Here is a 24,682-nt window from a genome sequence, read left to right as displayed (position 1 = left end):
AATTAAGATTCTTCTTTTTTTTTTTTTTTTTCGACAAAATTGTCATTGTAATAGGTTATTTCTCTCACATGGCATGTGTATACCACAAATGACACCCCAAAAAAATTCTGCTACTCCTCCTGAGTATTACAATACCACATGTGTGGGACTTTTTCACAGCCTGGCCACATAGAGAGGCCCAACATGCAGGGAGCGCCATCAGGTGTTCTAGGAGCATAAATTACACATCTAACTTGTTGACTACCTATTACACTTTTGAAGGCCCTGGAGCACCAGGACAATGACACGTGGCACTGATGACAGATGGCACTGATACGTGGCACTAATACATGGCACCGATGACAGATGGAACTAATACGTGGCACCGATGACGCGTGACACTGATGACAGATGGCACTAATACGTGGCATTGATGACATATGACACTGACAACAGATGGCACGTGACACTGACAGGTGGCACTGATGACAGATGGCACTAATACGTGGCACTGGGGACAGATAGCACTAACAGGTGGCACTGGGGGCAGGATGGCACTTTTTTTTTTTTTTTTCCCCACTTACGGCCGCTGCAGCCGTTCATCTCTCCCCTCTCACACGCTGTCTGTGTGAGGAGGGAGAGCGGCGCTGAGAGATGATCTCATATGTTTACATATGAGATCATCTCACATTGGACACCCCGATCGCGCTGTAAACGGCCGCTGTGATTGGCCGTTTACAGCGATTTGTGTTTGCCTGTCTCCGGGGGACACGGAAAACACAGAACTTCCCCGATGTGCGCCCGCGGCGGCGCGCATTGGGGAAGTAAACACCAGGACGTCCAGGGACGGCCTCCTGGACGAAAGCGCCTGCTCTATAGCTGTCATTCGGCTATAGGGCGGGCGGGAAGAGGTTAATTTGTAAAATACTTTGCAATGCTTTGTACCATTGCGGACAGCTGAAGTGTAAACAAACCAGTTGCAGTAGGTATCAGTAATTGGTATTGGTGAGTACGGGAAAAATAATAAAACAATCGGTACTCTTACTCATTAAAAAAAATAATAATAATGGTATTGGCGCTTTGCTTACATCTCCAGAATAGAAATTGTAACCATTCCGGTAATAACTTGGCAATGAGATCCAAATGTCAGTAAGATGACAGCTATACCCATATTTCCTATGTCTGCCTAATGCACCCAAATAGATATAGGGGTTGATTTACTAAAGGGAAATATACTGTGCTCTGCAAGTGCACTTGCCCCAGGAGCTTAGTAAATGAGGCAACGCTTCACTTTGCAAAGAATACTCAGTCACATGCAAGGAAAATAAAAATCCTGCAATTTTGTTTGCACATGATTGGATGATAGAAACCAGTAAATGGTGCTCTAAACCTCTTTTTTTTGCATGATTACTAGAAAAACCATAACCACCTAGCTTAAAAAATAAAATAAAAAAATAGGCTTTTATTTCTAGAGCTCTGTCTTGCGGCCAGTCTGCCCCCAGGTTATTTTTAAATTCGCCCCTTGGTCTCTTTTTTAACTGCAGTTGCCATGGAGCTGCATGTGATCAATTAGGATTGACACCATTGATGGCTTGACAGCTTGTTTTGTTTTGGGGGAACAGTTAAATTGATGGGTTTAGTTCCACTTTAAAAAATGCAGTGGTGGGAGAATGTTCAGCATCCACATGTGTCAGCTGTCTGGCTCCACACTGTACCCACTGGCTGCAATGTTACTACTATACCCTGTAATATTATAACGACTAGTTGGTGTTGGAAGATGAAGATTCTTTAGGCAGTGTAGCTGGGAACAAAGATAGGAGTTCACCCCCCAAATATGCATCTTTTGATCTTCACTGACTGGAAATGTAATTATGAACACAGCATTATTCTCTGACCACCAATGCACCTTTTTACTTTGATGACTGCGACTTTACAAGAAACTGCAATCTACATTTCGTTTAAATAATCACAAATAAAAAGGACACAAATTAAAAAGTTTAATAACTTGTGCAAATGGTAACTATAAAAAAAAAGTATTTGCAAAAGAGGTCTTACATTTCTGTTTTAGCGTCGCCATACATGTTACAGTCTGACCACACAATCTTGGTACAGCCAACTTTAGATTTACCAAAATTATGTAATATAAGGACCTACCTCATCTATCCAATCAGGCATACCCTTACACTACATATTTGTTGGTAGATCTAAGGGAGATTGTACAACCAGATTTTAATGTAAGTGGCAAGTCATAGGTATTCGATTTTCACTGAAAACAGCATGATGTTTGTTCGGTCCAAATATATTCTCTTGTTGACTGCAGCACATGTACATCCAGGATCTGGTATGATGAGAGTTTATAGAAGTAGCAGACAAGCCAGGAATTTCTCCTAGTCCTTCCACAATAAAGAACAATGTTTTATATGGGACAGTCATAAATATGGATCTCTTGGTCATCTCCAACAGATACAATTTTAGAGCCATTTCTGTTGTACTGTACACCCCAAACCTGAAAGAAAGCCATAACAGTTATGGGTCATGTTCTGGTTCTACATTATATAAAAAAAAAAAAAAAAAAAAAAAAAAAAAAAAAAAAAAAAAAAAGGTAAGGTTGAGCAATAACAGCTAAAACATGCAATTATGTATCTCGATGTGTCAGTATGGATAAACAAGGAACCATAAAAAGGTGGTCCAATACAATACCTGCTTGCAAAATACCACAAATTTGTTCTAAAAACCAGCATATATTTTAGGATTTCATTTTATTTATGCATCATTTGGCCTTAAATATGCCTGCACTACTTTTTCAACTTACCTTTACTCTCCAGCTGTTTGTTTCCCACAAAAAAATTCCAGCACTAAAAAGGTGCATAACAATTATGTCACATTTAAAGTGGACCTTCATTCTAAAGTTTGACTTTTAAAGTGAAGATCTACTTTAGACAAAAACAATACAGGAAAAAAAAAAATTTAAATAAAGCTGACTCCAGTAAATATTATTGGATACTTAGCAAGTCACATGGCACTTGGTTGCATCTGTTACCCATATCCAATGGACCACTAAGGAAGCTGAAATTCACTGTAGTAGTCAGCGATACTACAGTGATAGCAGACATCTGCTCCACGCTTACCACAACAGGAGGGTCGCTTGCTTACATCCATACAATGCTATGATTTTTTTCAATTTAAATTTTATTAATATAAGGAGCTCTCTGATTGGATGAGGTGAAGAGGGATGGTGGCTTTGCAGAGGTCCTGCCCCAGTTAAACTCTCCTTACCACATTTGCCTTTATCACAGCCAGCAACAGTACCTGCTCTTCCTGGGTATGGGGGAGGATTTGACCGCCTCCCATATGAAAATGCTTTAGTCCAGTAACCAATCACTAGGCCTGAGCATTGGTGTTCCAGATCAGAAGACACCTTGCATTTCAGTGCCAGCTGCAACAGAAGCAATGCTGGCAAGTAGAACTGGGGTGGTAGGGCCTTTGCAAGGACACTCTCACTTTGCCATGCATGGGCAAGGTGGCAGTGTCTCTTTGAACCTAAATAACAGCTCAGAGACTATTCTTCTACCTTTGGCGTGCGTAGCGATACCTGTGTTGTTCAACAGGAGTTTACTTATACAAGTATGTCCTAACATCGTTTAAGTATGTGCATGTGGAGGGTCTTTAAAAAGGAGTTACGGCCCCCCCACCCCCAAATATTAAAAGTCAACAGCTACAAACACTGTAGCTACTGATTTTTACCATTGGGGCACTTAACTATCCAAGCATCCAGCGGCGTTTTCACCCGAGCAGATTCTTGAATCGGCTCTCAGGTACTGGCGCCTCCATCTCGGCTAAAGGGAAACTGGCAGAGAAACCTTGTGGCTTCACAGCCGGTGTCCTACTGCGCATGCGCTGTGTTCTGTGAATGGGCCGGCTCTGGTGGAAGGAGGAGGCGGCCGAACTTCCGGCTCATTTTGCGGTGAAGTGAGAGGGAAGTGGGAGCAGGTACCTATCAAAACCAGTTACCCGCACCACCTTCCCTCTCCAAAAGGTGCTCTGCTTTAAGACTGCCTTCACATCTTTGCAATACAGGAACATGCTTTAAAACATATTTTATGGGGCTTTATAATAACTCTTTTTGAATGGCACCCTAATGCACATACGCACAAGCCTAAAACTGCCTGCACTGTATTGCAGCACAGTGCATAAATCTGCATTGAGGTGTGATGTAGATCAAGTTTTCTTTTTTTGAGTGTTGAGGTGTGCTAATGCAATGTGGTGTCCTGGAGCTCCCTCTCCAGTTGCTGACATCTTTGGCTGATCGTCTTCTGGTTTCTTATCTTCAGCAGTTTTGATTGCCTATGCCGAGTTGATGTCACTCCCATGTGTGTGTGGGAGCTCATTCACCTTGGCAGATGCTGAAATTGTACAATCGTGCACTCAGTGTACAGTGGAGACAGGCAAATAAAAGCTACAGTGACATAGTAGGTCTCTTCTGCATTAAAACAAAAAAAAAAAAAAAAACCTGTCTGTTTACAATTATTATTATTTTTTATTAAAGTAAAGCTTGACTTTAACCTGAACTGCACTACTATTACAAGCAGATGACAAGGGAAAGTGCAGGGCTTTTTTGCTAGACAGAAACTAAAGACGGCCAGGTGGATTGGTTATCAAGAAAGCACTAGCCACACACAGGCATAAATCTACTAAAACTGGATCAAGCAGAATTCAGAGTTGGAATGGCAACCAATCAACTTCTATTTTCAGCTCGTTCAGTTACGCTTGGCAAATTAAGCACAAAAGCCGACAGATTACCATGCGCAGCTGCTCCAATTTTTGGTAAATTAGCCTCACAGTATCCCAAACAGCGTTATATTTTGCATACTCCTACCTGTTCTTGGTGATCAAAGAACGTATGTACACATGTTCTGCTAGCAACATCCCATACTTTTACACTTTTATCAGAAGAGCTGAGAAGAAAAGGACAAGTAATTTAAATATTTCCCAAATCCATATCATATGAACGCGCTCTGTATAAGGCGATTTGCTGAGAGACTTACCTAGAGACAAAATGAGCATCATCAGGGGAGAAAGCCACATTCAGAACCCAGGAGCCATGTCCACTGAGGGTACCAGCCAAACTGGCATGTTGCCTGACATCAATATATACAGTAAATATTTAGCAAAGTAAACAAAGATGATATTCAGCTAGCTATCAGAATACTTTTAGAATTGAATGAGCTAGTCATGGCAGTATTTTTAGAGAACTTGACGATAAATTTGGTTGGTGTGCTTTGCTCATGTGTTAAAAAATAAAATGCAAAGGATATATTTACACCACAAATATGGTATGAACTCAAATATGACTATTAATTCCATACAGTTAATTGTAATGTATTTGTGTGCTGTAGCAATAGTTCTGTAAAAATCAGACAGACAATCAGTGCAGTGGCAGCTGCCAAGGTAACAGATACATTTTGTGCCTTGCTATATTATCACAGGTGCCAAGTTACCTGGTTAATTGCATTTGTGCAAATATTATTTAAAACGACAAACAATGTCTATTATAAAGTATTATACAGTTAAATAAGAAATCCAGCCTCAAACATCTAAAGATATGGGATGTACAATTGGCCAATAGAGAAAAAAAAAAAAAAAAAAAAAAAAAAGAAGTATTTGCATAGCGCTGCACTCTCCCGAAATAAGGATAATTGGCTTTTTTTTTTTTTTAGTTTAAAAACCTTCTGTTATAAGAAGACTACTGTGCTATGTATTATATAGGGTAAGTTAAGAGTAATTAAGTTCATTAGGTTGCCCCACTTCAGATATCTGCAAGTATAAAGTTTAGCAGCTGTTGCACTTCTGCAGTCAATGTTGCAGACAGCCAGAGTAAGTTGTTGGGCTCCATACAAGTCTGCCGATGTTTCACAACAACTATCTACCATGAAATCAGGACCACTGGCTTGTACATTTATCCCAGGTAAACAATAAAATAAGAGTGAGGCGAGTGTAGCTTTAAAAAAACATCTTTGAAAATGGACATATTTCTATCCGGACAGGTTCTGGATAAGATCATTGGATTTTCACAGGCAAACAAGTCCCATAACTTACACATCATAGATTTTTATATATCCATCATCAGAACCTGTTACTAGCAGCTGGGAGTCTGGAGAGAATGTCAGAGATCTGATAGGCATAGCGTGTCCTGTGAAAAAATAATAATGGATTTTATTATTTTTATATCACATCTTTTTTTTAGCAATAGTCCATTAAACATAAAAATAAATAAATAATATAGGAATATTGTGCAGAGAAAAAAAAAAAAAAAAACGTCAAGGAACATAACAAAATAAATTACATATCCCCCTGCTAGTCATATACTTACCTGTCCCCTATTGAGCCCTGAAATATGAAAGAAGATGGACACCAGAGTGCAGCGCACTTGTGTGGGTGGGCTGGGATAATCTGGATAAGGGCCTTTAGAGCACCAAAAAGTAAGCATTTGATTGGTCCACCTTGACACAAGTATGCATACTGCTGGGGAAGCTGACAATCATTGCAGTAGTTGGAGCTACTACAGTGATAGCCAAAATATTATTGCTTCTGTTAGAGCAGCATCTGCTCACTGACCGTAGGTGAGTACATTTTTCAATGACTACAACATGTTCTTTGACTGGATGAGGTAGAGATCATGATGTCATCACCCTTCCTCTCCACCTTGTCCATTCAGAGATACAAGGTGTTCTATGAATGTTGGCAGTGCCAAGTGAGCAGTCATTTTGCTGTGTAAAAAAAATAAAAAAAATGGCCTTCTGACAGTGTGTTTTTATAATACCGTTCAGATACCAGAGATAAAAAGTGACTTTGTTACTTTTGTATTTACATTTACCTGCAGATCATAGGATGAAGTTTGTTTTTTAATAAAATTTGCTCCTATTAAAAAGTGTTTGTGAAGTCTAATATTTTATTTACTGCCAGCCCCCCTATTAGAGCCTGGCATAACATACTATGCAAGTCCTTTGTAAAAACAAGCATTCTAAATAACTCTTTAGAGTTGTCTTCAGGCTGGTCGGCCTCACGACTGCTTTACAGCTACGATACATTGCTTATGCGGGAGGGGCCACGATCTCCCTCTGACGTCAGCCAGGGAGATCACGTGACCTCCCGCAGAAGTAATGTATTGGAGCTGTAAAGCAGCCACAAGTCATGTGACCTATCTGAAGACAGCTCTAAAGAGGTATTTAGTACACTCGTTTTTACAAAGGACTTGCATATTGTGGTATGCCAGCCTCTAATAGAGGGACTGGCAGTGACCAATGTAGGGTTTTTATTTTTAATAGAAGTGGCAGGGACACAGACAGAGAGAGAGAGCGCAAGGTGACAGGCAGGATGGAGGATAGAGGGAGAGAGAGGGGCTACGTATTACAGAGGGACATACTCTGACCACGGTGTTCAGTATAGAGGGTATACGGCAAGTGGCAGTTTTTTGTTTGTTTTGTTTTTTATTAATTTTTTTATACAGTTTAGAGAGGGACAGATTACACAGCACCAGTAATATGCTGTGTAATCTGCTTTAAAGGGACCAGAATCTGATTATTATTTTTTTTTAACAAACACTTTAAGCCCCTTCTTAAACACTTAATCATCCTTAACCACCTCAATACTGGGCACTTTCACCCCCTTACCGCCTAGGCCAAATTTTCAGCTTTCAGCATTGTCGCACTTTGAATAATTACTTACAGTCATGCAACACTGTACCCATATGACATTTTTATCTTTTTGTGTTAAAAAAAAAAAAAATAATAATAATAATTGAGCTTTCTTTTGGTGGTATTTAATCACCACTGGGATCGTTTTTTTTTGCATCCATTGACATTGAATGCCAGACTCTGCCCCGCCCCTCGCATTATTGGATTTGATTGGCAGCAGTGGGAGCTAATGGCTGTGCTGCTATCAATCAAGAGCAGAGACCCCGGCCAGAGAGGGTGTGCACGTCTCCGTCGTGGGAACGAATGGGCTCAGGGGGCTGGTAAGTGACAGGTAAAAAAAAAAAAAAAATAAAACACAAGGGTTTTTTTTGCTAGAAAACGACTTAGAACCCCAAACAGTATATTTTGTAGCAGAGGTCCTAGAGAATAAAATGGTGGGATTTGAAATTTTTTATGTCACACAGTATTTGCGCAGCAGTTTTTCAAATGCAATTTTACACACAAACGCATAAATACATTTTAATGAATTTCAATGCACAGACAAAATACTCAATGACTTGATGGGTATATAGATATGTATGACACACCAGTATATATATACTCCTGCGCTAATGGATGGGTGAAACATATCAACAAATATTAAATTATTATGGGTTGCGGCTCTCAAAAGTATGTGCCTTTAAATATGGAAATCAGAATGTAAGAGCACTACCCAATGCTATATTCTAATACAATACCACAGTGCAATAAATGTAAAATAACAATAATCCATAACTAATTGAAGTCCATAAAAAGTTAATCAATTGTGCAGTATAAAAGTGCCAAGTGCTGAGAAAAAAATAAAAAATAAAATAAAAAATCAAAAACACAACACCACACACAATCTGAGCGAACCGTGCTCCCCTCTATGTGCCCTCTCATTCACCAGATAATTATGACTCCCATGACAGAAGTCACAAGCGCTTGTATGGAATGGCTGGGCTCTGTTGTCCCACGGGCTGTGTCTCAAATATAATGCCCAAGTTTTTGGTAAAATATAAAATATGGTGTTGCGGCGAATAGATACCGAACATGTCATGGTTTAAAATTATGCACGCTTGTGAAAATGTAAAAATCTCCATAGGCGACATTTTAGAAGCCTTTATTGGGTACCAGTTAAGAGTTACACGGTAGTTCTGGTGCTAGAATTATTTCTCTCGCGCTGAGGTTTGTGGCGATACCTCACATGTGTGGTGCGATTGCATTTAACATAAGCACACGGGAGCAACGCATGGGTTCACCTTTGCACGGGGCGACAAGGAAGCTTTAAATTTTTTATTTATTGGTGGGACACTGGTACACTTACAGATGTTAAATGTTGCAATGGAACATCATTGCAGATGTTTTTGTGCACTGGTACAGATGTTGATGGGGCAGTGTGACAAATTTTTGCAGTGGTACAGATGTTCATGGGACAGGGATAATGGCCCTTGGTGTACTATGCGTGTATGGCTGCAGTTTGTGTGATCTGTGACAGCGCTCTGTGCAAAATCATAACTAATACAGAGAGCTGTCAGTGCAGGCTGCAGCACCCCCCCCCAAAACTGAGCTCAGCGGGGATTGCCGAGACAGACAAGCATCTCTGTTTACACTGTGAAGGCAGGGATTGGACACAGCCATCACGTGATCGAGAGGGTCCATTACAGCGCCCATATCCCGATCTGTGTCGGAAGATCACAGCCATCACAGGATGGGCCACACGAGGGGTACGTCCAACTCAGAATGGTGAAGCTCCCCCACCTGGCCGTTTATGTACATTGGCCAGGTGGGAAGCAGTTAATTAACTCCTCCTGCCCTTTCTCTACTTTTCTGCTGATTTATCTTCCTATTTTCCCCAACTATTACAGTGTTAACCTAGAACATCAACTTCATAGATCTTCCTCATTTCCCAAGCTGAAATGAAAAATAGATATTACATAACCAAATAAATGCCACAAACGCTTTTTATCACCGTCCACCACCACAGTCACATAATATCTCTAGGTTCCACCCACCGCCTGCACCCTGTGAAATCTTGAAGGAGCAAACAGTAATCCTCTGACATACTAGTAAACATCACTCTAGGACAGGGGTCTCAAACTGGCGGCCCTCCAGCTGTCCCATGAGGCATTGCAAGGCTGACAGTTACAAGCATGACTCCCACAGGCAGAGGCATGATGGGATTTTTTTTTTTGCAACAGCTGGAGGTCCGCCTGTTTGAGAACCCTGCTCTAGGATGTGTGAAGATTCTTTCCATACCCACACAACGTCGATTGTTGCAGTCACGTTACAAAAAAAAAAAAAAAAAAGAAAAGATGGGCTGCTGCCAATCACTTTGTGCAACATGCCTTTCAGCTTGAGTAATTTTTGTTACATGGGGCAGCTAGCAGAGAGAAGGCTCTTTCAATCATCCCTGCTAGATCCACTCTACTAGATAGCACAATGATCATGTGGGGCAGCAAGGGGGAGGAGAACATACCACTCTAATTTCTCTAGCTGCCCCTACAGCTGAAGATTCACATAGGGCAGTGATGGCGAACCTTGGCACCCCAGATGTTTTGGAACTACATTTCCCATGATGCTCATGCACTCTGCAGTGTAGTGGAGCATCATGGGAAATGTAGTTTCAAAACATCAGGAGTGCCAAGGTTCGCCATCACTGACATAGGGAGTAAGTGTTAGTGCTGCAGTCCTGTATTCCTATACACACACAGCTTAATAAAAAGGTATGCTGCACTGGAATAAAGGAGGGGCAGCGAGAGCACAGCCACAGTGGTTAAAAAGCAACTGTTTATTCAATAAGTCCCCTCTTACCTTCCAACGTGTGGAGAAGCTTGCCAGTTGCAATATCAAAAATGTTAATAATTCCATCAATGGCTCCACTAGCCAGGTATTTGCCATCTGGACTCTGTTGGGGATAGTGAAATATAAAATGTAATGAGTGTATTGCCATTTATTTGCATTACATCTTCAGCCATATATACCTACATAAGCAATACTGAGGATAAATTTGCCTCTGGTGTCAAGTGAGAATTCCTTCTTTCCAGTCTCCACACCAAAGATGTTCACTTTTCCCACATGGCTTCCTGTAGCCAAGTGTTGGGAGTCGGGTGAAAAGGCCACAGACCAGGCATCCACTGCAGACAGGACAAAAAGAAAATTACATTACCATAACTTTATAGAATACAGTACATGATAGAATGCATTAGAAACTAAACTATTATCTACTAAACACAGTAAGCTCTTACCTGGTCCGGCATCAATGGAACGCATTTGCTTGCCGGAGTCAAGATCCCAAAGGCGAATGTGGGCATCTAAAGAGCTAGAAGCTGCAATGTTTCCAGTGTGACTGACATCCACAGACACCACCCCCAGCTGGTGACCCTCTAATGTCCATTGAAGATCCAGCGTCTCACCACTCCTGCATTAATAGAACATGCACTTGTGACGTTTTAAAACACAGAGTCGTTCTTAAGGGTAGTCAGGCCATTTTTAAAACTATTTTGCAAATAGATGATTTATTTAGTAGCCCACTTACTATGCGACTATAAACCATCTATTTTAATATCATCTGAATTCATCCATGCCGCTCTAAGATCCTTTTTGTGCAGGCTACATGTGTGAAGAAGGCCTACCACCCTGTGCTTACTGTTTTAATTGCTCTAGTTGTCTGTAATTCCCCCTTGTATGATGTCATTTCATACTTCCTCATTTGTGAGTTTCTATATTGTTGATACAGGACACACACTGAGGCTAGGAAAGAAATGACAAATTTTGACCACTTTAACCCTCTTCATGACCACATATATGCGGTGTCTAGGAAGTGAGCTTTATACCTGGACATATATGCACTCCTGTGTTTGTGCTGGAAGCTCCTAGCACTGAGACCAAGCTTTTTACGGACAGCCCTGGTTCTCATGTTAATGATCGCTGTGATAGCATGTCATTGCCTATCACAGTACTCACTCATTTTGTTGACCTTCCCCGTTATGTTTTCTCCACTGCGAGGAGGAAAAGATTAAAGCGGTAGTAAAACACACTATTTTATTTAAAAAAAAAAAAAATCCTGGAAGACAATGGCATAATGTGCTAGTAGGCACGCTGTCACCGTTAACAGGGCTTCCATCGTCACCCAGAATTTCTTTCAGGTTCGCGAGCTCTGACCATCTGATTGGCTATGCCATGGAAAAAAAAAAACGGGTATAATTCATCTGCATACACTAAGTAGTTACAATGATATGTACAGTTGTACTATCATATGTCAGTGTTGCAAAATTGAGTTTGGGCCTTAAGATTTTGACCTAGGTGGTGAAGTGGTTAAATACCTCAAATTATGACATCACATTGTATTATTTGCTTCAACCATCTGCATGCAATAAAGATATTCATGGATGCCAAGTGTTTGGCGAGTTCAGCTGATGAAGATTGTCTGCTATATTTTATTATTTTTTAAGGTCCTTATATAGCACCATCAATTTAGCAGCGCTTTACATTAATACATTGTACATTCACATCATACAATTTAAAGGTCCCTAACTCACGTTCATATACTAGGGCTAATTTGGACAGAAGCCAATTAACCTACCAGCATGTCACTGGAATGTGGGAGGAAAACAGATTACATGGAGGAAACCCACACAGGCACAGGGAGAACATGCAAACTCCAGGCAGGTATTGTTGTGGTTGGGATTCGAATCAGCGACCCTTTTTACTGCTAGGCGAGAGTGCTACCCACTACACCACTGTGCCGCCCATATTTGGGCCAGGTATAGAGGTCTCAGGGAGAGATAAGGCATTGTTACAACAGGAATCGGAATATTTTACTTTTTTGATTAGGCAAAAATATTTTTTTATAAGAACTTAGCTTACCATTTCCACACCTTCACCAAATCATCCAGGGAACCACTGACTACTGTCTCCGACCCATCATTTGTGTTCTTACCCCATGCTACTGACCATATGGCATCACCGTGGGCTAGGAAAGAAAAGCATGAAGTTCAAAATAGGTCTCTTTTACGTAAATAATATCAGAATATTAACATGGAACATCATCAAGAGATGAAGCGCACGCAACCCACTATCATCACTGTATACACGATAAGAGAGGTGGAACTGCAAGTCTCAATGCTGGAAGTTCAGCACTTGTACTAGTGAAAGAATAAATCAAACAAATGATTTTATGTACTGCAGCTTGCTGGTGCCATACAGGCTCCTGCAGACTGGTCAGTGTATCTGTGTGCCCGTACAGGCAAGCAGATACACTGATAGGAAGAATCAATGAGAACTACAAGCCGACATCTGTATATGGGAGCACTGTGTATGAATGACATATGGGCAAAGCCCCAAATGGCCGCGCTGATTGAAAAAACTGACAGCTAATACAGGGAGGTATGTACTGTTGTTACAAGGGGGGGGGGGGGGGAAGAGAATCTCCCCCAAAAATGTGTGGAACATGTTCTCAAAGGTGAACTTATCCTTTAATGTTTATATATAAATTCCTATCACATTTCGAGCAACCTGGAACATATTCACTGTGGTGGGGTTTTTCTTTTTTTTTTTTTTTTTTTTTATTGGATCTAAAGTAAAAGTTTTTTTTTTTTTTTTTTTACCTTAAGGTGGCTGTAAAGTCAGAAGGTTTTTTTTATATTAATGCATTAAGATAAAGCCTTCTGTGTGCAGCAGTCCCCCCTAATACTTACCTGAGCCCCATCTCTATCCAGCGATATTGCATTAGACACACGGCTGGCTGGGACTCCCCTCTTTATCGTCTCCAGCTGCTGTCAAAGTCAGCCAGCCAATTAGGAGAGAAAGGGGGCTGGGGCACAGCTCTGTATCTGAATGGACACAGTGAGCTGTGACTTAGCTTGTGTGCCCCCATAGCAAACTGCTTGCTGTGGGGGCACCTAACAGGAGGGATGGGGCAGAGAAGAGTGGCCCCAGAAGAGAAGGATCAGGGCTGCTCTGCAAAAACCCTGCACAGAGTAGGTAAGTATTAGATGATCGATAAAAAAAAATAAAAAATAAAAACACAAGACTTTACAATCACTTTAAATGCATCACCTGCAGGAACTTTACCTATAACAACTTGATAAAAATAATGTTCTTTAGCAAAGAACATACATTTCACATTAATAATTATGCTACCAAAATTAGTGTGTGCTGTAAATTGCCTCCAGCATTTCTCCTGTTTCTTATTGGTGGTGGCAACCATTTTGCTGAAGCCCAAAGCTCCAGCAGTAAATCAAAGTGAAACTAAACCCATTGATTTACCAGTTTCAAAAAACAGTTACATTCCTTGAATGTTGGAAATGCAAACTGTCACATTTGCTTGTGTCCTCAACCAAATTGTCAAACGGCTGGTGTCAACTGATCACATGTGCAGCACCATGGCAGTTGCAGATCAAACAGAAGCAGCTTTCTTGGCTGTAAAGGATAGGATGGTTTAATTCTGAAGGCTGTCAGCAGATCGGCCTCTACAAACTCAGCAATGCCTAAAAGTGGAACGCAACTGTGCATGTGCAGAGCAGGGCAAGACAGTATATTACTGGATTTTAACCACTTCCTTACTGGGCACTTAAACCCCCCTCAGTCCCAGACCAATTTTCAGCTTTCAGCGCTGATGCACTTTGAATGACAATTGCGCGGGCATACAACACTGTATCATTTTTTTCCCACAAATAGAGCTTTCTTTTGGTGGTATTTAGTTACAGCTCGGAGTTTTATTTTTTGCTAAACAAACAAAAAAAGATGCAAAAAAAAAAAAAAAATCATGTTTTAATAGTTTGTTATAAAATTTTGCAAACGGGTCATTTTTCTCCTTCATTGAAGTGCGCTGATTAGGCGGCACTGATAGGCTGCACTGGTGGGCACTGATGGGCTGCACTGGTGGGCACTGATGGGCTGCACTGGTGGGCACTGATGGGCATAGTTAAGGCGGCACTGATAGGCACAGATAAGGCGGCACCGATGGGCAAAGATGGGCACGGATAAGATGGCACGGATGGGTGGCACAGATGGGCACCACTGATAGATAGGACTGATGGGCACTGATGGGTGGCACTGCTGGGCACTGATGGGCGGCACTGGGGTGCAGCACCTTTGAGGCAGATTGTGGGCACTGCTGGGTGGCACTGTGGGTGGCACTGCTGGTGGCACTGTGGGCACTGCTGGTGGCACTGTGGGCACTGCTGGGTGGTCGCTGGATGGTCGCTAGCAGGGCTGGCTGTGATCGGGACTGATGTCCCGATCACGGCCGCCGGTGATCGGCTTTTCTTTTTTCTCCTCGCGCTGTCAGCGCGAGGAGGAATAATAGCCGATTACCGGCTTCGTTATATCACATGATCAGCTGTCATTGGCTGACAGCTGATCACGTGATAAGGGGTCGGGATCGACCCCTTGCACGGATCGGTGATCAGGCGAGTCTCATGGACTCGCCAATCACAGAGCGCGCCCCTCAGGGGGCGCGCAGGGCGCTCGTACACGGGACGACGTCAATAGATGTAGTCCCGGAAAAGGAGATCCGCGCTGTAGCCGTCAATTGACTATAGCGCGGATCTCAAGTGGTTAAACAGTATAGATACTTATTTTTTATGTTTTACATGGCTATACTCTTTAACAGGGCCAGCTTGAAGTGATCTAGCAGGACTTCATTGTCTTACTAAAGTTCCACTTTATAAAAAGGTAAAAAAAAAAAAAAAAAATGCTTAAAAAGCTTCCACTAGCTGTTCCCACCACCCCCTCCCTAAATACTTGTCCTGTATTGTTCCAGTGATGTACCTGTCTGCAGCAGTGCTGGTCCATCACCCTGCCCTCACAGAAACAGAGGCAACAGCAAGAGCCATTGGCTACTGCTGCTGTAAAAAAAATCCTGTGAGGCAGGAAAAAAAAAAAAAAAAAAGGATGTAGCCGAGCCATGCTGTATCTATGGATGCACACAGCCATCCTTAGGAGCAAGCCCGCACTTATGCCTCCACTAGCTAGCTATGACAAATACAGAGGAGAAGTGGAGAGCGCCGGTGTTCCATCGGAATCAGTGACCCGTCAGATTAGGTAATGTTCCATCATTACACTTCGCGGTCCATCTTGGTACACCCCGCATTTGGCTGCAGTGGACATCGTTTTTACACACAGCCAAGTCCTGCATTTCACACTTATTTTTTTACCAGTAAACTCAATTTATATAGTGAAATACAGTATTTTGAAATCCATCAGACTGTTTTGATGTTGAAATTTTAAAAGCACCGACGTTTTGTCAGATTAGCAAACCTGTGAGATCAGTAGGCTTGCCGCGGCTTTTAATATTCAACATTAAAAGTGCGAACTGCAAGACTGAGCTGGGTGTACAAAGATGTCCACTGCCGGCCTTCTAATTGTAGGATGAGAGCGAGGTGCACCAAGATGGTCGTCGCAGTATTGTGACAGAATGTCCCTTCCTTTACCTATTCTGACGGAAAACACTGGCAGGGGCCACCAAAATAGGTGGTAAGTAGGGACGCACCGATATTATTTTATTTATTTTTTATGAGTACCGATACTTTTTTTTTTAGTACTCGACAATACCAAATTACCGATACCTACCACACAGTTTTATTTATTTTTATTTATTTATTTTTTTTACTTCAGATGTCAAGTTAAATAGATTTTTATTTTGGGCTTTTTCAATGTGAAATTTGTAAATATATGTTTATATACAGGGTTTCTTTTTATTTTAGTTTTTCAGCGGCTGAGCAATGTTAAAGAGGACGTAAACCCTGATGGGTTTACTTCCTCTTTCATTCCCTGCAAAGGCAAAGCATAATGGACTATTATGCATCGCATAGTAGCCCATTATGTGTCACTTACCTGACACAGGAGCCAGCGAAGTCACCGCTGTCCCCTGTAGTCCGGCACATCCATCTTTTTGGTGGGGTCTCGCAGCTCCGCCGCTGTCATTCGGTGGAGCCGCGATGATGTCACTCCCGCGCATGCGCACGGGAGCCGACACGCGCGGCAGCTCCATTGTTGGAAATGCCGCGCTCAGTGCGCCTGCGCGCCGTAGACAGCGGTGCCTGTCTTCGGGCAAATATCTCCTAAACCGTATAGGTTTAGGAGATATTTCTTGGACCTACAGGTAAGCCTTAATCTAGGCTTACCTGTAGGTCAAAGTGGTTTGGAAGGGTTTACAACCACTTTAATAAACATTGTCGGCTGTGTGTTTTTTTTTTTTTTTTTGACAGCTCCAATTACCTTCTTTAAAACTTCAGCTGGGGAGACCCACTGACAGCTCAAAGAGCCAAGCCTGAAAGTATTGGTTTCAGGTATTGGTGCATTTGCACGAGTACCAATACTTGTGCAAATACTCGGTATCAGCACCAATACCGATACGAGTATCAGTGCAACCCTAGTGGTAAGGGGCTGCAAAGCCTTTGGTATTAGATTAAAAGCACCGTAAAGCAAATACTACATAGAAACAAACAAAGCCAGCTCATGATATGCAGAACTAAAGCTAAACGATCCCAGTCCACCACCATTTGTGGAATCTTTGGGGCACTTACCTAGCTCTTGCTTGTAGAGGATGCTGTACTGTTAAATATACAAAAAGATACAGTGTTAAAACAAAAAGACATTGCACAGAACAGACAACTTCTAACACAAAACCTTGCAGTCCCTCATCTGCTGTAACCTAGATCAGGGACATGTAATGTGCTCCACACTGCAGTCACCTGTGTGCTCATGTCCAGCCGCTGGAAGGAGGAGAGCTAGCCGCTCCCTGATAGTACAACACCAGGTTATCTTCCTTCTCCACCGCGTCTACTGAGCGCCTCCGTCCGCACTGAACTGCAGCTTCACGTTGCTAATGGCAGTTCCTCCGCTGACATAACAGTCGCTTTCAGATGACGTTGTAGGTCCGTGTTCATTCACCAGCGCTAGAGGGAAGGCTTGGCTCACTTCCGGGTCTTCTCTGAGTGGGCCTGTCTGTGTGGGCTGCTGACCCAGTGTCTAGGTCACTGAGCATATATTTTAAATGTCCTTCGTTTCAGAACTAGAATGTTCTGCTCCTCTTTGCTCCTCAAATGCCTGATGAACAGACCTCTGTTATTTCATTTGTACCAAAAGTTTTATCCTTAGGACTGCAGGCAAATTCATACTAAGAGTAAATTTATAGCTCTCAACTGTCTTTCAGAAAGTTTTCCCCAGTGCTAAACCTGTCATCCAATTTCTCCATTTCAAAGGAAGAGTAATGATAAAAAAAAAGCACTTGTGGGCTTAAAGTGGAGAATAAGGATGAGCTCTGGTGTGTTCGCATGGTCCACATGCAGAGCCCGCCAGGAAGTCGGTGCGGCGCTAATCACAGGCAGTGAGACATTGCCCCGATGCGCAGCTGCAGAGATCGAGCAATGTCTCACTGTCTGTGATTAGCACAGGCGTCCTGGTGGGCTCTGCACATGGAGTATGCGAACAAGCCGGAGTTCATCCCTAGAAGCAGAGGTCCTGCCAATTTTTATTTTATTTTTTAGAAGTCAGCAGCTACAAATACTGGAGCTTCTGACTTTTAAAATATGGACACTTACCTGTCCAGGGCGCCCGCGATGTCGGTCTGTTCTCCGGCTCTCGGGTGGAGGCGCCGCCATCTTCGGTAAGGGAATCAGGAAGTTAAGACTGCTGTCTTCTGGGACCTGTGTGTCTCCCAGAAGACGGGGAGGGGGACGGAGGAGGCACCAGATATGGCGTAGATATCCCTCAGTGCCCGCGGATAGCTATGCCCGGAAGTGGGAGCAAATACCTGGATTGTACAGGTATTTGCTCAACCCTCCCCCCTGAAAGGTGCCAAATGTGACCCCGGGGGGGGGGGGGGGGATTCCAAAAAAGCGCAAGTTCCATTTTTGGGTGGAACTCCGCTTTGAGTAATAATTTTTTTTGGTGGCCAAAAAACAGAAAATTGTACCATACTTACCGTAATTTTCTTTTCCTGGTGCCTATCCATGGCAGCATACCTATGACAAGCTCCACCTTGGCTCCTCCCTCAGGACTAGTGAATATTATAAAAGAAAAGGTTAGTACAACCCCCGCATTCTCGTTAATATAGAATACCGAGGGTGGGATTGTATGCTGCCATGGATAGGCACCAGGAAAAGAAAATTACGGTAAGTATGGTACAATTTTCTGTTTTCCTGGTGCCTCCATGGCAGCATACCTATGACAAATAACTAGCTGAGACGGGTGGGATAATGCTTAGAGGTTTATTTTAAAGAAATTATTATTTAGAAGAAGCGAAGGCTGAAGTGACTGCCTGTCTGCCAAACTCCACCGAAGAGAGAGCTCCTGGGTCCACCCTGTAATGTTTCAGGAATGTATGTTGAGATGACCAGGTCGCTGCCCGACAAATAGTTTAGATCGACACATTTGCTCTTGCCGCCTGGTGGAGTGCGCCCTGACCGCCGAAGGGGTCTCTAGTCCCTTCGTCCTGTACACCTTGTGGATGAGTTTAACGATCCATGAGGCGATCGTTCTGGCTGATGCCTCTTTTCCCTTGTTTTTTCCCCAGGGAATTATGTACAGTCTGACGGAGGCCCGGAATGAAGCTGTGGCTTGCAGATAGCATTTCAGAGTGGAGGCGATGTCTAGTTCATGAAGAGCGCCAGAGTCCTGTTCAGAAAAAGTTGGGAGTGCCCAAGGTTCTGACATGCTTAAGGATGATGCTGCCTTAGGAATGAACCCTTGTACTGTTCTGAGTTCCACTCTGGGTAAAATATAACGTGTTCATGATCTGCTCCCAAAGCTTGGAGCTCTGAAACCCGTCTGCCAGAGGTTATGGCTACCAGGAAGGCTAACTTTAAGGTTAGGTTCCAGAGCGATGCCGAGTTCGAAGGGGCAAAGGGCGGATTGGCTAAGGACTCCAGGATGACGTAAGGTCCCAAGTGGGAAAAGATTGTTTGGTTGGTGGTCGGATCTTCCTGACGGCCTTAAAGAACTGGATTAACAATGGATCCTCTGCCCATCTTTTACTGGTTGCTGCTGAGATCGCTGATACCTGCACCTTCAATGTACCTAACGCAAGACCTAGGTCCAGGCCTGTCTGCAAGAACTCAAGAATTTGAGATGATGAAGGGGAACCTGGATCACAGTTTCTGTCAAGCATGAAGGCTCTGAACTTGTTCCATACTTTATCGTATATGTTGTTCGTGGATGGTTTTCTTGCTTTGAGCAGGGTTGTGATCACTTTGTCGGAGCACCCCAGGGATTGGAACCTTTTCCTTTCAGTTGCCAGATGTGAAGATCCAGCCTGCGGGGATCTGGGTGGGTGTGACATCCTTGCGACAGGAGGAGGGGTACTATTGGAACCTTGACTGGAGGTCTGGTGCTCATATCCATTGCCGTAGGGAACCAAGGCCTTCTTGGCCAGTATGGTAGAATCGCTATCACCGTTGATGTCTCCCTCACAAGTCTTGACAGGAACCTCGGTATGAGGGGCCGCGGAGGAAAAGCGTAGGCCCGATTGCATGCCCAAGGGGCTGAGAGGGCATCTGTTGCCTCCGCCTGGGGGTGCGGAAACCTCAAGATAAACCTTGGAAGTTTGGTGTTGGATGCCGTCGCAAAGAGGTCTAGCTCGAGGGGGCCCACTGGATCACTATCCAGTTGAAGATTTCCGGGTGTAAGGACCACTCGTTGGTATCTGCGAACCTGCAGGAAAGGCTGTCTGCCCTTGAGTTGAGATGACCGGGCAGATAGACTGCCCTCAGGTCCTTCAGATTCCTTTCCTCCCAGAGGAATATGGGCTCCACCTCGTTCAGGAGGGATCTGCTGCGTGTTCCCCCTTGTCGGTGCACATAGGATACTGCGGCCCTGTTGTCCATCCTGAGGAGAACTGGTTTGCCCGAAATCTCGAACTCCAGGGCTAGCAGTGCAAGGTAGGCTGCTCTGAGCTCCAGGACATTCGACACCATGCCGGCTGTATTGAAGGACCATCTTCCTTGTACTGAGGTCTGGTTGGAATGTGCTCCCCAACCAGCTGCGCTGGCATCTGTAGTAATTATGATCCAGTCGACATGCCCTAGGGGGCGAGATTTCAGAAGCGTCTGTCTCTTCATCCACCAATGTAGACTCCTGAGCATCAGGGTCGTCAGGTGTATGGGTTGGGAGAGATGTCGTCTGTTCCATAATCTTAGGAACACCAGCTGAAAATGTCTCAAATGCCAGTGGGCCCAAGGGACCATAGGAATACATGACGACATCCGACCTATCAGGCTCAAACAATTTGAGGCTGTCAGGTAGGATCTCGTGCTGACTTTCTTCATTTGCTGGATAATGGAAGATACCTTCTGCGGTGGGAGAGACACCGTTCCTTTCATTGTGTTGAACAGCGCTCCCAAATAGACCATCTCTTGAGTCGGAGAGAGGAGACTTTTCTCGTGGTTTATCTTCCATCCAAATTCCGTTAGCGTTGTCAAAAGGATGTTCCTGTGTTCCACTAACTGGGCTGGGTCCCTGGCCAGGAGTAGAAGGTCGTCCAGGTAGTGATACACCCGAATCCCCAATTCTCTCAGAGGTGCTATGATGGCAATCAGGGTCTTTGTAAAGACTCTTGGTGACGTGCAGAGGCCAAATAGAAGGCTCTGAAATTGGAGATGTACGTGCCCCACCGCAAATCTCAGGTATTTCTGGAACGTAGGGAGTATAGGTATATGTAGGTAAGCGTCCTGCAGATCTATTGACAACATCCAATCCCCTGGTTGGACTACACGAATAATCGTCTGTAGAGACTCCATCTTGAATTTTTCCAGAAAGATATAGCGATTTAGCCTTTTTAGGTCTATCACGGGTCTCCACCCTCCGTTTCTCTTGGGGACTAGAAACAGGGTGGAATAAAAACCCGAAAATCTTTCGGATGGAGGTACTGGAACTACTGCTCGTTGCTCCTGTAGGGAAAGAAGAAAATGCTTTAGTGCTTCCACTTTTTGAGGGGATCTTGATACCCTTGTCGGGGAAAAAAAAGTCCCTGGGATGTCTGTCTAGGAAAGACCAGAAATGGCCGTGTTTGACTGTGGCAACTACCCAAGGATCCCTGCATTTTTGTTCCCAGATCTTTGAGAACTGCTTTAACCTGGCCCCTACAGGGATCACTCGGGCTGGCCTGGCGTCAAAAGGATTTTGTTGGATCCTGTGGGGTGGGTACTGGCCTCTGTCTCCGGGACTTGAGAAACGTAGACTGTGTACTTTTCCAATTGTGTCTGAAGCCTTTCCCTTGTCTGGACTGTCGGTAGTCCCTATTTTTGGAGTACTGGAACCTTGGTGCAGATGATCTAAAACGCCTGGATCACCTGTCTTGGGGAAGTAGGCCTGACTTTCCGCCAGTGACCCGAGAGATGGCCTTGTCAAGTTTATCCCCAAACAAGGCTTTACCATCAAAAGGTATCTTGCACCAGTTTTGCTTTGAGGCAACGTCCGCTGCCCACGGTTTTAGCCACAGTGCCCTCTTGGCCATTACTGAGTGAAGCATTGCTCTTGCGGAGCAACGAATTGAGTCGATGGCGGCCTCCCCAGTGAAGTCTGCTGAGAGCTTCAGCTCATCCAACGCCTTGATTATATCTTCCTTAGGGATGTCCTGTTGGATTGCCGACTCTATATTATCCGTCCAAACGCGTAATGCGTTGGATACTGATGTCAGGGCTATCGCAGGTTTACAGGCATTGCCTGCCATCTGATAGGCCTTCTTAAGGTCAAGGTCCATCCTCCTGTCCAGAGGGTCCTTGAAGGAAGTTGAATCTTCCATGGGCAAAGTGACATTCTTGGCCAGCCTTACTACTGCGGCATCGACCACTGGAGGGCCATCCAGCATTGCGGAATCCGCACCAGAGAGAGGGTATAATTTTCCCAGGCGGTTGGTGGAGAGTCTTTTTTCTGTCCTCCCCCATTCTTCCTCGATCACTTCCTTGATTTCCTCCATAAGAGGGAAGAAGGAGATCTGGCGCTTAAGAAAGGGGAAGTATGATTTGGACTTCCTGACCTCCATGTTGGACTCCTCCCAACCGATCGCTTGTTTGACTGCTTGCACATAAGGCTGGACCAAGGCAAAGGCAAAACCAGAGGCATCTGGGTCATCTGAAGAATCCTCTGAAATGGCCATTTCGTCCTGATGCTTAGAGAAGGAGGCAGGGAACGGACGAAAACTTCCACTCGTGGACGGCCCGGGCATGGAGGCCTCAGCCACCTGCTCCTGAGAAGGGGATGCCGGTCGTTGCATCGGCATTGTGGCGACCAATTCCGCAAGGGAGTCCTTTACTGCCTTTTTAAGGAGATCTGCCACTTGTAGGCCCTCAGACTCTCTGTCTGCTGCATAGTCTCTAAGGCAATCTCGACAAATTAGTTTGTCCGGAAGCAGGGTGCCTCCGCAGGCCTGACATCTAGTAGGTCTAGGTCTCGGGGAACGTGAGTGACGGCGCCTCTTGGCCGAAGCTTTTCTGCCACTTCTGTAAGTCCCATGTCTGGACGACCTGTCTCTACTGTGACAGGAGTCATCATCATCATCTTCATATCGCCTTGAGGTCTTCTTAGACGTCTTCTGGCGTACAGGACTGAAATACAAAAGTACCGTCCTTAGTGCACTCTTTTTTTTTTTAAACTTACCTGGGCGTAGGTCCTTACCTTGGGAGTAGAGTAGGATTTTGAGCGGGTGGCGAAAGGCTCATATTAGGCGGCTTAGCAGAGGTAACGGCTAGGAAAGAGTCAGAGGAGAGGCGTCAACTGGTCATGCACTAATTCACGAGGAAAAGAAGGGAATTTGCCTACAGAAGTAACGATTTTCCCCCCTTACTACTGTGTGCTGTTTTTTTTTTTTTTTTTTACACGTCCATTTTTTTATTTTTTTTTGGAAATTCCTATTGGTCATCCATTGTTGGTTGTCTTTCCTCTACACTGAAGCCGCCGCTGACAGCTAATCATAGGGCCGGACTGGAGCGGCTTCAGGGTTAGATAGAATAGTCTTAGAATGGGGGTGAGAGTAGATTTAGCCTTAGAATTTGCTAAACGTCCACTTGAAATGTGTAGTGGTATTTTGCAGTATTAAGACCTCATGCAAACTGGACATTTTTGCTAGCTCTGCTGCACGCCTTTCCTCCTGGCAGTGGTGTTTTGACAGAAAAAAAACACCTGACGCATGTACACACATTTAGGCGTGTCAAGTGCTTAGGCATTTATTCATTTAATTGGCCAGAATAATAATTTATTCTGGCTATTGAAATTAATTAATGCTCAAGCGCTAAACGTACATTTATGCCGCGTACACACGTAGCGGACTATCCGGCGGACTTAGTCTGGCGGACTTCCCGAACGAGCTACTTGCCCACACACGGCACTTTTTCAGCGGACTAATACGGCGTACTAAGTCCGCCGGACTATCCGCCGTACTTTTGAAATGAACGGACTCGCCCACACACGCGGAGCAAAGTCTGCTCATTTTGAGCGCGTCTCCAGGTAGCCGGGGCCAGCGAAGGAGGCGTCGCTGGCCCCGTCACCTGGTATGGACTTAAAGGGGAACCCCTACGCCGAAAAATCGGCGTGGGGGTCCCCCCTAGGTCCACATCAGATCCTTGTCCGAGCACGCTACCTGGCAGGCCAGGAAAGGGGGTGGGGACGAGCGAGCGCCCCCCCTCCTGAGCCGTGCCAGGCTGCGTGCCCTCAACATGGGGGGTGCCTTGGGGAAGGGGGGGCCGCGCGGCCCTCCCACCCCAAAGCACCTTGTCCCCATGTTGATGAGGACAAGAGCCTCTTTCAGACAACCCTGGCTGTTGGTTGTCGGGGTCTGCGAGCGGGTGGCTTATCGGAATCCGGGAGCCCCCTTTAATAAGGGGGCCCCCGGATACCGGCCCCCCGCCCTATGTGAATGAGTATGGGGTACAATGTACCCCTACCCATTCTCCTGTAAAAAAAAAGTTTAAAAAAACACAACACACAAGGGTTAAAATAGTTTATTGCACAGCTCCGGGGGTCTTCCGTCTTCGGGGGTCTTCTCGCCG

At 44.3% G+C, this 24,682-nt stretch overlaps 1 protein-coding gene across 1 annotated transcript; it reads right to left on the bottom strand.

The window, feature by feature from the left end:
* Window positions 1–1,959: 1,959 nt before the first annotated feature.
* Window positions 1,960–17,584, bottom strand: SKIC8 (SKI8 subunit of superkiller complex). The gene is made up of 10 exons (XM_077483373.1): window positions 17,393–17,584; window positions 17,225–17,252; window positions 12,561–12,666; window positions 10,940–11,112; window positions 10,680–10,828; window positions 10,506–10,599; window positions 6,076–6,169; window positions 5,025–5,117; window positions 4,856–4,934; window positions 1,960–2,485 (listed from the first exon to the last, which is right to left on the bottom strand). The coding sequence occupies exons 1-10, from the start codon at window positions 17,402–17,404 to the stop codon at window positions 2,396–2,398; spliced, it is 918 nt and encodes a 305-aa protein (XP_077339499.1). The 5' UTR covers window positions 17,405–17,584; the 3' UTR covers window positions 1,960–2,395.
* Between the last annotated feature and the right edge of the window lie 7,098 nt (window positions 17,585–24,682).

The sequence above is a fragment of the Lithobates pipiens genome, unplaced genomic scaffold, assembly GCF_037356315.1.
Source record: "Lithobates pipiens isolate NorthernLeopardFrog02 unplaced genomic scaffold, aLitPip1_a1.2 Scaffold_16, whole genome shotgun sequence".
Taxonomy (NCBI): Eukaryota; Metazoa; Chordata; class Amphibia; order Anura; family Ranidae; genus Lithobates; species Lithobates pipiens.
This window is presented reverse-complemented; position numbering and strand designations above follow the sequence as displayed.

What these genes read in the sequence shown, in the direction of transcription:
- SKIC8 (XM_077483373.1), bottom strand. An exon ending in GCTTCTCCACACGTTGGAAG is followed by an intron (nt 6,170 to 10,505) that starts GTAAGAGGGGAC and finishes ATTTTTTCACAG; the next exon opens with GACACGCTATGCCTATCAGA. An exon ending in GATGCTCATTTTGTCTCTAG is followed by an intron (nt 4,935 to 5,024) that starts GTAAGTCTCTCA and finishes TTTTCTTCTCAG; the next exon opens with CTCTTCTGATAAAAGTGTAA.